The 15,346-nt window shown below is 39.5% G+C and overlaps 1 protein-coding gene across 1 annotated transcript in view; it reads right to left on the bottom strand.

Moving 5' to 3' along the window:
* Window positions 1–15,346, bottom strand: part of LOC126214945 (CUGBP Elav-like family member 4) — a 235,835-nt gene that overhangs the window by 63,571 nt on the left and 156,918 nt on the right. Inside the window, exon 9 of the mRNA XM_049941582.1 lies at window positions 5,981–6,064. Within this exon, the coding sequence (XP_049797539.1) occupies window positions 5,981–6,064 (84 nt within the window). The remainder of the gene's footprint in view (window positions 1–5,980; window positions 6,065–15,346) is intronic.

The raw sequence follows: 15,346 nt of genomic DNA, 5'->3' as shown, positions 1-15,346 counted from the left end.
GTGTGAAAGTATACTGTCCTAATTTGTGCTTACATACGTAAATACTGAGTTCTTGGTTTTTTGTATTTAATTTTTACTCCATTCAAATTGGTGCTGTTTTCAGCACACCTAACAGACTCTCTTGTGGAAATGCATGTGTTTTAAAATATGGTGCAACATTGCACGTGTCCAGAGATTTCTTTGAATCTAAATAAATTGAAGAACTCAGAATCATGCTCACATTTTGATTAATTTAAAGAGATAACTGTTTTCTGTTTTACAGCTGTAATCAAATCTCAAAATGAGCAGTAATGGACAGGAAATTGGCTATAAATATGAAACTGGTTTCAGCTGAAATAAATCAAAATGTGACCAAGAGTGTGAATTTTTGAGAGAATTGTAAAATTTTGATACATATTGGTTGACCATCACCTACCCTCAGGAGATAGGATGAGAGAGACCCACCTGCCATTAGTCATCACAATATCCGAATCTCTCTTGTTCTGAGGTCTGAATGACGTGCCCATCCTTTATAACCTTCCCCAACATACCCAGCTGCTCCCTGACTGAGGAATTAATTGTTATGAAAACTATGATGGTGTCTCACACACTAATACACATGACTATCAATAATACTAAATATTTCAGCTCTTGAGGGTAAGTACTGCACAGTAATCCTGCATCAAAATATTTTAGTTCTGTCAAGTGGATTTGTCTTTTGATAAAACTATTGAGTTCGTATACACAGCCTGACAAAAAAAGTGAAGCACCCAGAAGGGGAGGAGGAAACGAAATCAAACTTCTCTGGTTTGGACAGTATATCATTTAGACAGTATACGATGTTATTTCAGTGATTACAAAACAGAGTCAAATTTACAAAGAACTTGGCATGTGAGCCCACTTACCAGTATGACGTTGCACCCTTCTTGCCTGAATGTGTGCTCTGATCCAGAAGGGAAGGATTTCATAAGGCAATTGTATCCTCTCCTTAGACAAGATGTCCAAGAGCTGTTGTGACTGGTCATTGATATCCCAGATACTGGTACTGGGACAGAGATAACGTCCGAGCTGGTTCTACAGGAGGACCAATCTGGGGATCCGCTTGCCACGGGAATACCTCAACATCACTCAGACAGTTCACAGAGATATATCATATGTGGATGAGTGTTGTCCTGCTGAAAAATGGCACCACAATACTATTGCACGAGATGTAGCACATGAGCATGCAGGGTGTACGTGACATACTGTTGTGCTCTCAGAATTCCCTCTGTTACTACCAGCTGTTACCTCAAGTCATACCCAGTGGTGCCCGACAACACGACAGAGCAAGAGTAACATGTCTGTCCTCACCAAACCATTGGAAGAATGGGATCTCTTTTCAGGTAGCCAATGTACTCACCGATACTCATCCGGAGTAGTGCAGAATGGTGATTTGTTGTTGAATACAGTGTGGTGCCATTCGTCAGCAGTCTGTGCTTCCGTGTAAATGCATCGCTCCAGTTGCAGCTATCTGTGTTGTGGTGTTAACAGCAGTCTACAAGTGGGACAGTAATTCTCTAGTCTGGCTGGTGCAAGTCTCCGCCGATGTTGTGGGTAGACACAGAGTGTTGGAATGAGTCTGTTACTCATTCTTGGATGCCAGGTGCAGATGTGACATAGTTACGATTTCCTCTGTGGACAGTATGGTGATGCTCCACCTCTCCCTCATGGTGACCAGACATAGTCAACCGAAACCCAGACAATGAGTATGCCTGCCATCATGTTCTTGCGCAGTTCTGACACGGAGCTAATGTCACATCAAAATGCTCCGCATGCCTGGGTACTGCACGATTTGACTAGCTGGCCGTATGGAGATCCACAGTGAGGATCCTGATAAATCTGCCTTACATGAGCACACATCTCTGTGTATGTCCCAGTCATCATTCAACATTTGTTGCTGTTCACGTCCCTTGTATACTCTATGAGGTGGGGTAACATTAAACTCGAATGACAATAATGCTCTCAGGTGGCCATTCTACCTGTCACAGAGAATTGCAACTCTGATCATTTTCATACCTGTCAATGGTATATATGTATACAAAGTTACGCTGACTTCTGACCATGTCTCCTGACTGATTCACTTTTTTTTGTCAGGCAGTGAACTGATAAAAGTCACCAGTCTCCTCAGAACATTCAAGTGACCTCATTATGTGATTCTTTAAATCTGTCAGTTTGTAAAATTAAGGTAATTTAAATTGTAAAGTGTTACGAATTAAAAAATACTAGTTTTGTTAAAAAAGATAGTAAACACATTTGGTACAAATTAACAGAAGGCAAAAGTTATTGTGTTCACATTGTTTTTCTTTCAGGATAACAGAAAGAAACCTTTTATGTATGTTACCACAGCCAGTAGTACCATGCCAGATGTCACACACTTTATAGTTCTGCCATGGTAGACGCCTGACTCCACATCATGTTCAGCAGAGTCTTCATGTGTTCCTTGACTCTCACACACTACAGCACTATGATATGATATACACACTCTTCACCTTACAGGAAAGAAAATTTGCCACCTCCTACTTGAAAATGTCAACAGGTTCACTAGTTTTGACTTTATCTATTAAACTCTTCCACATTTTAGTAGTTTATTAGAAAACAATATATATTTGTTCCACAATATGTAAATTTATTGTAATAATGTCAGAAGAGCTAAGTACATACCAAACAAATGTTAAGCAAAATTTTCTGAGAAAAAGTAAAGCTATTTCTCACTGATATATATGCTTAAAAAAAACTTTCAATTCAGTTATCATATTATCAGTTTGCTTAAATTTCTTAATGAATGGAAGGTTTTCCTCTTGTGCAAAACACAGTGTTACTAGAAATGTACTGCCCGAGTTTACAATGTAAGGATATTATCCATCGATCCAGTCTGGTAAAAAAGTTCACATCTTGCTTTCGTGAAATAAAAATTTCTCACAAGTGAGAGATGACTTTTCCATCAAGTGTGTCATTATACTAAACAAGTAACTAAATTCCTAGAGACAGTCCTAAAGATCAGCAACTTTCATGCATGTTTCCCGAGACATGTCTACAGCAGCTGCAGTAAAGAAAGTATTTAGTTACAATTACTATAGAGTACAGTTTGCAGCAGTAGGTAATGAACAAGTTATATTCCTCAAAGAGTTTATGGTTAGTAATGTATTTCTCCCAAAACTTACACAGAGCTGAAACAAAGAGGAGATGCGGAACACTCGACAGACACGAAGGACTAAAAGACAGGACAGTGAAGGAAATGAAGCTAAACCAAATTACAGCTAGACAACACACACCATATGCTAACTAAAAAAGGAAAATAACAGGATTTATACACACAAAGGCAGTGGAAAACAAATGTGCACAGACAATTACATTAACACATATTGGAGTGGATGTTGGCAACACAGATAAAGACACTGATAAAGCTATGCAGATATGCACAACAGTAACAATACCTACAGTACCACCCATTTGTAACAACTTATAAACTTAAAACTACCACACAGCAGACCACACTCAATTGCAACATCAAGTAATAACAGTTTACTGGTAAGGGAACATAAGCTCTGTCAAAAACATCTGTTTCGACAAGTACAAGATACTTATATGTATATACAGGTGGGGCACCCAACCCTTTCATCACAAATAACTTTTGACTTTCAAAGATATTTGTAAGCTCTTTCCTCTTAGACAAATATTTATATTCAGGCTCTAAGAAGGCTCTTGGCAAGATAGGTGGTTGGAGTTGCAGAATCGAAAGAAGTCAAATGACAGTTATTGGTATTAAATGATTTCTTGTGTCTATTAAACAACAAACTGTATGCATTATATAGCAGACAACTCTCTTTTTACAACATCTATACCTAGTGAGTGCTGAAATTTTATTAGTTAACTGAATTTGTCATCGCATTATTCATAGTCCCACATGTCTATTAAATACAGTGTTGTTTACTGGATAGCATTGGTCACGATCGTCCGACTTCTGTCAACTTAGACTGTATATATAGTTGTGCTTGGTAGCTCGTGAAACAAAGATCAAAGAGTTTTCATAACTTCATTAATTACCAAGGTACAGGTGTCAACATGGTTTTTGTAAATGGAACTATGATATTTTTTGCAGTAGTATAGTATGTCCGCTTGAGACAGACTCAATTATTTAACTATATTTTTTGCAGTAGTATAGTATGTCCGCTTGAGACAGATTCAATTATTTAACTGTATTGTTGCTGTGAGAAGAAATTGTTGAATAACAATACCTGGAATATGAGGATTTTGTGCTGCTGTTGCAGCTGTTTGAATAGTACACCACACAGAAGTTTACTATATTCCCTGTTGGGTGGCATAGGTGCCATGTATCACTTGCCTCTGAAATGCTAATTTATGAGGAAAGCACAACTATCACCATAGCCAGTGTATTGTTACTCTTTGATTGACTTCTTGTTGTTTCACATTTTAGAAAGTTGATACCTACATCTCAGTGATTAATGAAGTTGTTCTTTGTTTTATGAGCCCCTGGTCATTACTCCTCACAAACATTCAATGAGGTTACAAATATCTTTAACAAATCAAAAAAGTTATTTGACATGAAAAAGCTAGACGCATTGCCCTGTGTGTGTATCTGTGTGTGTGTGTGTGTGTGTGTGTGTGTGTGGCAAGATATACATAAAAAAGGAAATTCATATGTCAGTAACATCAAATAAACTTTCTTTACACTGAAAAGAAAAAAAAGAGGTAATCAGGGAAAACTGCAACTTTCGAAAACATTCTTTGAAGAAAATAAGGACAGTTTTACATATTTGGATGGTTACTAACATTTAACTTTCTATTTTATTTACCTTGTGTAACTGCAGAGCCATAGTATATAACTGCAGTATTGAGTAGGGCCTATTGTGGATGTGGAGACTCAGCTGCTAGTGTACTATGTTGTATACAGAACCTATTCTTAATGATCCTCAGTAATCAAATGCATCACTTCTAGACTTCTTTAAATGCCCTATGTCCCCATAAGCAATTTATGTAATTTTCATGTTGGTGTAGATGTCTGACATCTGCCGCATGGTTTTTTTGTGGTAGTCTGTATACAAGAGTATTCATTTTAGGCTCTCAAGCACAAGTTGGGAAAGTTCAGTGATGAGTGAAAAGATAATGCATAACAAAATTATTTTATTAAATAAACTGACAATAATAATGAGCTGACAGATTTCTCAGATTCCAAAGCAAACCAATTATGATTCTGTAATTTTAGTTGATTTTTATTCAAACTTTATTTGAATTAGTGCAGTTACTCTTGTAAATTACATAAAAATTCATATCTGAGGGATCTTCTCACATATAGTTTCCATATCATCATTTTCTAGATATTTGTTTCTGTCATTCAATTATTCATGAGTGAACTCTGACAAGAAACTGATTTTCAGATTTAGTTAACTGATCACTTTTCTGAGAGATTATCACATATTATTTTTTAAATGTTGATGCTATTCTTCCTTTCATTTGGCTCCAAGGTGATGCTTCATAATGCTGAAGTTGCTACAAGGGGGAAAAACTTTTTTTTTTTTCACTGTGTTGCTAAGTTATGTGGTCCTGTAAGTCTTCTAATAAAGATGCCTTCAACAGCATTTTACACCATCCTGTCAGTGCAGTATGTCATTATGCAATGCACTCATGGTTATATAGGTGTCTTCACCATTTGCTCATTGTGTTACTCTTCCTTCAGAAAAATCTGTACTGTTTCTCCACATTTTAAAGAGGGTGCACCCTGTATGGAGCCTATACAAAGAAAGATAGTTTCTTTGCCTTCTCTTTAGTCCTGAGATATCCACTTTTCTGCCCTGCCACACTTTCTGTCAGACCTATTGTCATTTTGCAAACTGCACAAATGAAAAGTGAATACCTTCCACATCTGTTTTAAGAACGCCACACAGACCTGACAGCTAAAGCAAAGCGGCTAGAATTATTGTGTACGGCCAAGCGGAATCCTTACCTTCCCTGTGTGCAGGGGGCACGTTGTGCATCGGAGGGGGGATAGCCTGGGCGAACTGTCCGTACACAGCGGCAGCAGGGTAGGCTGTCAGGAAATGAAAATAAAACATAGCTCGGTCAATCACTAGTGTCAAGGGGCTGACCAAACGGGTTGGGAGCACACTACACCACTCAACTGCTCACTGATCATTCTAATCATGTTGAAAGAAATTCGCCTCTACAGTATCAAGAACATGATCTATAAGAAGACAGATGCCCCTCATTTCCCCTGTCAGACACTGTTGTGATAATTTCTAGAAAGCAGTGGTAATGTGTAGAGCATGTCACTTGCCATTGGGATTGAAATGTATATCCTCTATGAGTTACTAGATGTTTTGCACTGTATCATCCAGTCCTATACCAGTTCAGTGCATACCCATGTATCATCATTTGTTACATCAGTGAAAGAAAACTACCTGCTTTGTCATAGTTTTCCTTTGCAGGCAGACACACTCTTGCCATTTTTGTATAGTTGTCTATGCACTGAATATCCGTAGACCTTTAGGCAGTTATTTTTATCACAATGAAAGTCATTTTCCTGCAGCTGTATTCTTTACATTTCATTTTCATGTTTATCTCGTATGTGTACTATGGATTTCAAGACAGGATGGAATAATGAGAGTGTTATGAAAAGAATAGATTGCTACACACCATATAGGGGAGATGCTGAACTGCAGACAGACGCAACAAAAAGACTGCTGTACATATGAACTTTCGGCCAAAGGTCTTCTTCTAATTCTAAAACACATTCACACACACACACACACACACACACACACACACACACACACAAAACCACTGTCTTTGGCCACTGATGTCAGACTGTGAGCAACTGCGCCTGATGGGAGAAGGATAGCAGGCTAGAGGAGGGAAGGCTTGTGGGAGCATGTAAGGATGTGTTGGGGCAGGGTAGGGCTGCCACATGCAGTCTGAAGATTTCAGGGGAGGAGGTGGGGGGGGGGAGCAGAAAAGGAGAGTAGCAGAGGGGGAGGGGGGGGGGGGGAAGAGACAGACTGCTGGGTGTGTTGGTGGAATAGAAGGCTGTGTAGTGCTGGAGTGGGAGTAGGCAAGGAGATGGGTGGTTGAAGGATGAGGGCTAGATAGGGCTGAGGCCAGTGGGTTACAGGAACATAGGATATACTGCAGTGAGAGTTCACATCTGTGCTACTTGGAAAATCTGGTATTAGCAGGAATGATCCAGATGGCACAGTCATTGAAGTGAAGTGAAGTGAAGTGAAGTGAAGTACATTGTGTTGAGCAGCATGTTCACAACTGGGTGGACCTGCTGTCTCTCAGCCACAGCTTGTTGGTGGCCATTCTTGGAGTCAGACAAGTTATTCGCTGTCATGCCTATGTAGAACACAGCGTAGTGGTTGCAGCTTAGTATGTAGATCACATGACTGCTCTCACAGGTAGCCCTGCCTCTGTGGGATAGGCAATGCTTGTGACTGGTCTGGAATAGGTGGTGCTGGGAGGATGTATGGGACAGGTCTTGCATCTAGGTCTGTTACAGGGACATGAGACTTGAAAGTCTCTTTGGGTTTGCTGCCGGATCCTAAAATCAACTTGACTCGATATTTCGGTGATCCAACTGTTCGCCATCTTCAGGAAAATGCTGCTTATGCTGATGAGTCCCGCTGAGAACTGCGGGACTCATCAGCATAAGCAGCATTTTCCTGAAGATGGTGAACAGTTGGATCACCGAAATATCGAGTCAAGTTGATTTTAGGATCCGGCAGCAAACCCGAAGAGACTTTCAAGATTTATTACACCGGGAAAGCCTACGTAATCACAGGGACACGAGACATTAGGCAAGGGGTTGGGAGCAGGGATGGGGTAGAGATGGACAAGGATAATGTGTAGGTTCAGTTGGCGGCTGAATATCACTATGGGAGTAGGATAGTGTGTGCAATAATCCTCACTTCAGGACTCGATCAGAAGTAGTCGAAACTCTGAGGGTCTGGGGGAGAATGTGATTCAGTTGATCCAGCCCTCAGTGGTAGTGAGTCACAAGGGAAGTGCTCCTTTGTGACCGAATGGTGGGAATGTGGGAGGTTGTAGGTGACTGGAGAGATGAGGCATGGGAGATCTGCTTCTGTACAATGTTGAGAGGGCTATTGAAGTCTGCAAAGACTTAAATGAGAGCCTTTATATTTTTGGACTGCTTGCCACTACAGGTGTGACAGCCACAGGTGGCTAAGCTGCATGGAAGGGACTTCTTGATATGGAGTGAGTTGCAGGTATTGAAGTGGAGTTATTGCTGGTGATTTGTAGGTTTGATATGGACAGAGCTCTGATGTAGCCTTCTTTGAGGTGGAGGTCAACATCAAGGAAGTTGGCTTGTTGGTTTGAGGAGGACCAGGTGAAGTGAGTGAGGTTCAAGGTGTTCAGGTTCTTGAGGAATGTGGATAGAGTGTCCTCACCTTCAGTACAGGTCATGAAGATGTCATCGATTACTCTGAAAAAGGTGAGGGCTTTGTAGTTCTGGGTGGTTAGCAAGGATTCCTCTAGATGGCTCACGAATAGGTGGCCATGGGATGGAATCCTCCTTAAACACCAGGAATTCCAAATCCCTCATCTGGTTCAGATCTACATGAATGGCCACTTGCAAACTGTGGCCAAGAGACAGCTGGACCACCCAGTTGCTGAACATGCTGCCCAACACAATGTGCTTCACTTCAATGACTGCTTCATAGTCTGCACCACCTGGTCCTTCCTATCAACAGTAGCTTTCTGTATTTCGCCCCATAACACCCCTGGCCTCAATGTTCGCTAGACCCTGTCATTTACCCTACCTGTCCCCTTTCAATGCTCTCACTCCAGCATTACACAGCCTTCTATTGCCCCAAAACACCCACTACTTTGTCTCTTTTTTCTCCTCCTTTTTTTCCCCTCCTCTTCTTTTCCCCTCCTCTTCTTTTCCACTCCCCTTCTCCCACCCAAAAACATCCTGACTGCACCTAGCAGCAACACCCTGTCCCAACCATGTCCCTGCATGTTCCCACAATCAGCAGTATGCATTCCTCCCCTATCCTTCTATCTCTCCCCCTCCCCACCCTAACGTCTTCCTTACCTCCAACAGCCAGATTGGCCCTTCCATCAGGCACAGTTGCTTCCAGTCTGACCTCTGTTGCCAGATACAGCGGTCATGCATGTGTGAATTGTGCTTTTGTAAATGTTTGTGTGTTTTCTATGTTAAAAGAAGGCCTTTTGCTAAAAGCTCAAATGTATAGTAGTCTTTTCATTGTGCCTGTCTGTGACTCAACATCTCCTCTACATGGTGAGTATCAATCTAGTCTTTTTATGATATTGTTGCTCATCTTCATATACCTTTTGGCTATGGTTCATGAATTGATTGTCTTCCCATTAAAGGAGGCACAGACATTTATTTATAGGAAAGCTCTCACATGCCAGCATAACTGCCATTGATTTTCTAGCTGCTTATGAGAGTTTCATTGTATCACAGAGACTTCAGTTACCAGGGAATATGGAACTTCCAACCTTCCTAAAGAGATGCAACTGTGCTATTTTAGTTTTGGCATAGAGAGTAGCGGTGTCTGACATGAATTATCTAGCTGTGTGGCAGATGTGTTGTACACACTTTCTTTATGGAAGGATGGTTACAGTGCTTGCAGCATTCGATTCATGAAGCAAACGCAACAGGTATTTGAAGATGAGGTGATACTGTCTTGTAATTGACAGTACATATATGAAGAAACATAGTAAAAATAAAATAAAATATAAAAATTAAAGCTTCAAGGAAATAGATTTTCACTGAAAAATGCTATCATTGATAGAGAACGATGTTATTTGATGAGGGGAGTGGAACTGCTCATACATTATGCTCCTTTGATCCATCACAAACTCCTTTTTGTCCATGCTGAAATTTTGGGGTGAAGAAATAGTTATAACAAGGAAAGTGAGATTAGACAGTGGATAATAAATCAGTGAGTTATGAGGGTGATTCAAATATAAATAGATTTATTGATTAATCATTTACATAACTGAAACCTTCAGTTTGTCTCTATATAGCCTCCTGCACATTGTACACATATTTGCAGTGATTTGGAAGCTTGAACAGTCCTTGTTCAAGTTTGTGGGTGCACTGTCAACCAACTGTGCTTACTCTCCTCAATGTCTTCATTGTTTTTGAATCAATCACTTGCAGATGATTCGTGGATGCTAACAAAAAACACTCATGTGACACATATCTGGACTGTAGGGAGACTGGTTCAAAGGTTTCCCAGTGCATATCACCAATTTGTGTATTTCTTGTTTTGTTTTGGTGGATGACTTTTGCTGATGCTAACAACTGGCAGTAGTGAGCTGCAGTCACCATATGTTGATCGTGAAGAAAATCAATGAGTAACACTCCTCTGTAGTAAAAAAATACAGTCACAAGAACTTTTCTGAATGAGAGATGGGTTTTGGTTTTCACTGGGCAGGCTTCATCCTTTCCTCACCACTACTTACCTGCCATTTTGGATTCTGAAGCGTGAAGATGGACCCATGTCTCATCACATGTGACGATGAGCTTAAAATATCCTCTCCTTCTGTTCTGCTCTTTTAAGCACTTGGTACCCATCAAACACTAATTTTTCTAAAGCCAAGTTGTTAACTGGTAATGGTATGAGTACTCGCAATGATGATACCCACTTCTTATGCAATCTATTCAACAGTGCCCAGGAGATCACCTTCAATAAGCTCTTGAACAGCACGGATCCGGTAATCTGTGAGACTTGACCCCAGCCATGGAGCATGATCTTTTTCTACACTTTCTCAGCCATTTTTAAACTGTCTGTCACAAGTAAACACTCAGTTTTGGGACAATATAGTGCCCCCAAACTGTGGCTTCAAATGAGTTAAACTCTTGGAGGACTGCACTCCTTCATGGATTAAAATCTTTATGATGATAGATTGCAGAACATACAAAGGAACCTCTTGCTCTCTTGTGCCTGTACCCAGGCCAGAACAGAATGCAGCAACAAAACCAAGCTTTTTCACCCTCCATAACACACTGATCTTCAACCCCCTATTCCACAATCCTACTCTGAACTTTTGTGCAGTGCACTGGCACGATTACAGTTTATATTTGAATCACTCTCATATGATAGGAAAAGAAAGCTTTAATACTACATTTCTCTGTGCCTGTATGTACACATCATCTGTTTTCAATAACTTGTGGGTGTTGATCACGATCACACAGCATGATAATACAGCTGTTAATGACTGCATCTAAAACTTTAAAGATCCGAGAGCATTTGGGTGAAATCAACAGACATAGTGCTGTGCTCACACAGACATTGCCTGAGAGGCCTTGTGAATTCCTGTGTGCCCTCTTGAGCCTTCCTTAGCTTCCATATGTGCCCAGTTTACCAGCTATTAATTTTCAAATTGCATGTGAGAGCTTCCATCTATCACAAACTCCTGACTTCTGTCACCAGAAAATGTAGTTGTTGCCGTGATGATATCAAATTAAGGAAGAAATGGAACATAAAAATTGTATTTATGATGAGCTGGTTTGTTTTAATACAAGGGTCATTCAATAATTAAACAGACAAATGTATATAGTGAAGCCAACACCTAATGCAGGGAACTGAAACTCTTACAGTGTTAGCTGCCAACCTTGCAAGGTGTGTTAGTCATTTGTTTGATTAATATTTATGTAAAAACATCTAAGGTCTCCCAATGGTGTCCTCCACAAAAGAAAGCAGTTTTGAAGAAAAGTGTTTTGTGAGCCAATTTTTACTTTTGGAAAGTGTTCAACCATCAAAAACATTCTCTCAACAAACAGTGCAGTAACATGTAAGTTTTTGCACTTGGGTGCAAAAGTTTAAATGTGGCCTCAAAAGCATAATCAGTGAGCACCATTCTGCGAGTCCAGTAGCAGTATTAACATTAGCATTGTCAGCTCGTATTGATTCACTTATCTGAGAATACTGGAGACATAAGTTCAACAAACTGCTGAAAAATGTTGAACAAGTGTTGGTGCACCTCATTCTATCATTCAAAACAATCTGGAACTCTATAAGACATGTACAAGTTGGGTTTTCAAAGACCTTACTATTGTCACAAAAAATGGAGATTTTGCATTTTCTCCAAGATCGGAAATCATTTCAATTGCAATGCATTTCTGGACAGGTTTGGAACTTGCTTAGAAATTTGGATATAGCATATTGAGCCAGAGTCTGACCATCAAACCATGCAGTGGAACACCCTGAATTGTCTGTCTGTAAGAAATTCAGAATGTAACTACTAACTGGTAAGGTCATTTTAATCATATTTTGGAGTAATTGTTTGCCGATGTTCTGTGATTTTTATGAAGGAGAAACACTCTATATGCAACTTGTACTACTCAGCAAGAATAAAGCCAACGTTACCTTTAAGAAAAAATGTCTGGGATGGCACAGGAATGCACACTACTTCTTCAGGACAATGCTCGACATCATAGGGCACCAACTACACTGGAAATTATTGCAGAAGTATGGTGATGGCTGTCAACTTATCCTCTTTACAGGCCTGACATTGTCCTTTCACATTTTTATCTGTTTGGTCCAATGAAGCTTCACGTGGCATCATGTTCTGTGGCAATGAAGAGGTGAAGAAAAAAGCACAAAATTGTCTTCAAGATCAATATAAAGAAGTTTTCATTGAGGATATAAGAAAACTTGAATGGAGACAGAACACAAGCATAGAAGTTGATGGGAATTATGTGAAAAACAGATAAAAATTATATTGATTTAATAAACAATTGTTGCTGTACAACTATTTGTGTGTTTGGTTGTTGAATGATCATCATAATACAAAACTCCGCTGAAAGATGGATAGAAGCTGCTCAGCAGCAGTATTATTCACTTCTCTTCATTCACAAAATTTATTTCCCATTAACAATTATTTTCTTGATGATTGTATATTAAAATGTAATTGATTTCAGAGTTACCAAACTCATTATCAGTGCCTTTTGTAGATGCATTGAAATTATTCACACCACAAGTAGTTGTTCGCGAGCACAATCGTACGCACCATCCAGTATATTAGATGTGCTGATAGTACAGTGATATCATGTACACCACAATACAGATAATGTTCATCATTCAGTTAATAAATATGATCCATCAATTAAGTGATCACCTTCATTTGTTTTTAGGACCACTCGTGTTCTTCATGTACATAAAAAAAATCTGTCAGATAAGATGTGCAGCAGTCTGAGACAGTTTTCTGATGATGCTGTTTTGTGTGGGAAAGTGTCACCACTGATGACTGTAGGGGTATTCAGGATGATGTACAGGATTTTAATTTAGTGTGATGAATGGCAGCTTGCTTTAAATGTGGATAAATGCTAAGTTAATACAGTTGGATACGAGAAACATTAATGTAATGTTTGAATACAGAAGTAATGGTATTATGCAAGATTTAGGCATATCAGTTAAACATATAAGCTTTAACATTGCAAAATATAATGAACTGGAATGATGCAGAAGATAAGTTGAATGTCTGGCTACAGTGTATTGAAATATATTCTGGGTGGGTCTTCCACAAATAAAAGAGGCTGTGCACAGAGCATTTGTGTGACCCATTCTCAAATAATTTACTGCTTCAGCTTTTGGGGTCTCCAGGAGGTTGAATTAAGAGAAGGCAAAAATGCAATTCAGATGTTGAGGCTAGATTTGTTACTGGTTAGTTTGATCAGTATGAAAATGTTAAGAAAATGCTCCCTTGGAGGGAAAAGATCTTTTTGTGAAACACTATGAGGAAGTTTAGATGACCAGCATTTGCAGTAGACTGCACAAAGATTAATCATAAGGAAGTTAAGAACAAAATAATGAAGCTTAGGGCTTATACAGAAGCATATAAGCTGTTTGGGAGTGGAACAGTGGAACTCTCCTCTGTGCACTGTACAGTGACTTGTGGTGGGTTTATGTAATTGTATAAGAACATATGAGAAGTGGAAATGTTAAAACGTTCAAAGTGCCATTTGTTTTACAAAAATCATTTTTAGTACTGTTGTGGTCTAGGTTCTCTGTTGCATGTCCCTATACTTGTTTCACCTGCCAAATTGTGGAGAAAATGTTTCAAACATTCGTCACTAGATGGAACGTGGCTTTTGTGCCGAGCAGTGCTTTCCTCTGGAATTCCGAGAGCCACGATTCCAGGTCTCCTCTGTTTAGCTGGTGCTCACTTTGTGTGATAAATGGTGTATAAAACCTCTTTGTAATGGAAATAGATAATTTTAGTTTCAAAAATAGTTAAAAATGCCAAAAAAGTGAACAGACAAAACAATGTGTATCTGGAAAATGTTATGAAAGTCCTTTTGTTCTTCAACAACTCAGGGAGTTCTACAGTAATTTTTACAGCAAATGATTTCAAGAATGGAGTTATGTAAGAAGCAGAAGTCAATGCTGAAAGATTTTTTCTCGAATTTAAGTTTGTTATTCCCTTTAAAGCCAACAGCCTCACTGCAGTGGTAACACCGGTTCCAGTCAGATCACCGAAGTTAAGCACTGTCGGGCTGGGCTAGCACGTAGATGTGTGACCATCTGGTACGCTGAGCACTGTTGGCAAGCCGGGTGCACTCTGTCCTTGTCAGGCAAACTGAGGAGCTACTTGGCTGAGAAGTAGTGGCTCCGTACTCGTAAACTGATATGTGGCTGGGAGAGCGGTGTGCTGACCACGTGTCCCTCCGTATCTGCATCCAGTGGCACCTGTGGAATGAGGATGATGCGGCAGCCAGTCGGTACCGTAGGGGCTTCCGAGTTATGCTTGGACGGAGTTTAGTTTTAGTTTAGTTTAGTTATTCTCTTGTAAAAATTGGACAGACATCAGAAATGGTTTTTGTCGTCTAAAATTCTACTAGCTGAAACATTACTGCTGTAATTCTGTACTTGTGTTATCACAAATAAAACCTAGTGCCCTGTATTAGTGGCATTTGAAACAAAAACTTTCTTACTGACACTTACAACCCTGGTATTGCACCTAGAGTGTTCTTAATAAATTGTTCAACTTCTAATTTGTCCCATTATTTTTTGCAGTGATGAGTTGAGCAGCATCGGAATGCCGTCACAATTTTTTGAATATAAATAAATTATGTACAAAAAGAGAGATGTTGTTTATTAAGTCTCCTAACAAATGTGAGATTTGGCACTTAGAATCTTTGACATTTCCACACTTCATATGTTCAAGAAGAGAACATATCTTAATGGGTAGTAAATTTTCTGAATGAAGATGACTTTCCGTAAGTTTTTCTCTGTACTTTCCCAAAACAATTCCAGATTGGTGCTGGAATTGTATTTTTTAGCTATCATGAGACACAGAAAAGTCAGGAGAAAAC

Source organism: Schistocerca nitens, chromosome 12, assembly GCF_023898315.1.
Source record: "Schistocerca nitens isolate TAMUIC-IGC-003100 chromosome 12, iqSchNite1.1, whole genome shotgun sequence".
Taxonomy (NCBI): Eukaryota; Metazoa; Arthropoda; class Insecta; order Orthoptera; family Acrididae; genus Schistocerca; species Schistocerca nitens.
This window is presented reverse-complemented; position numbering and strand designations above follow the sequence as displayed.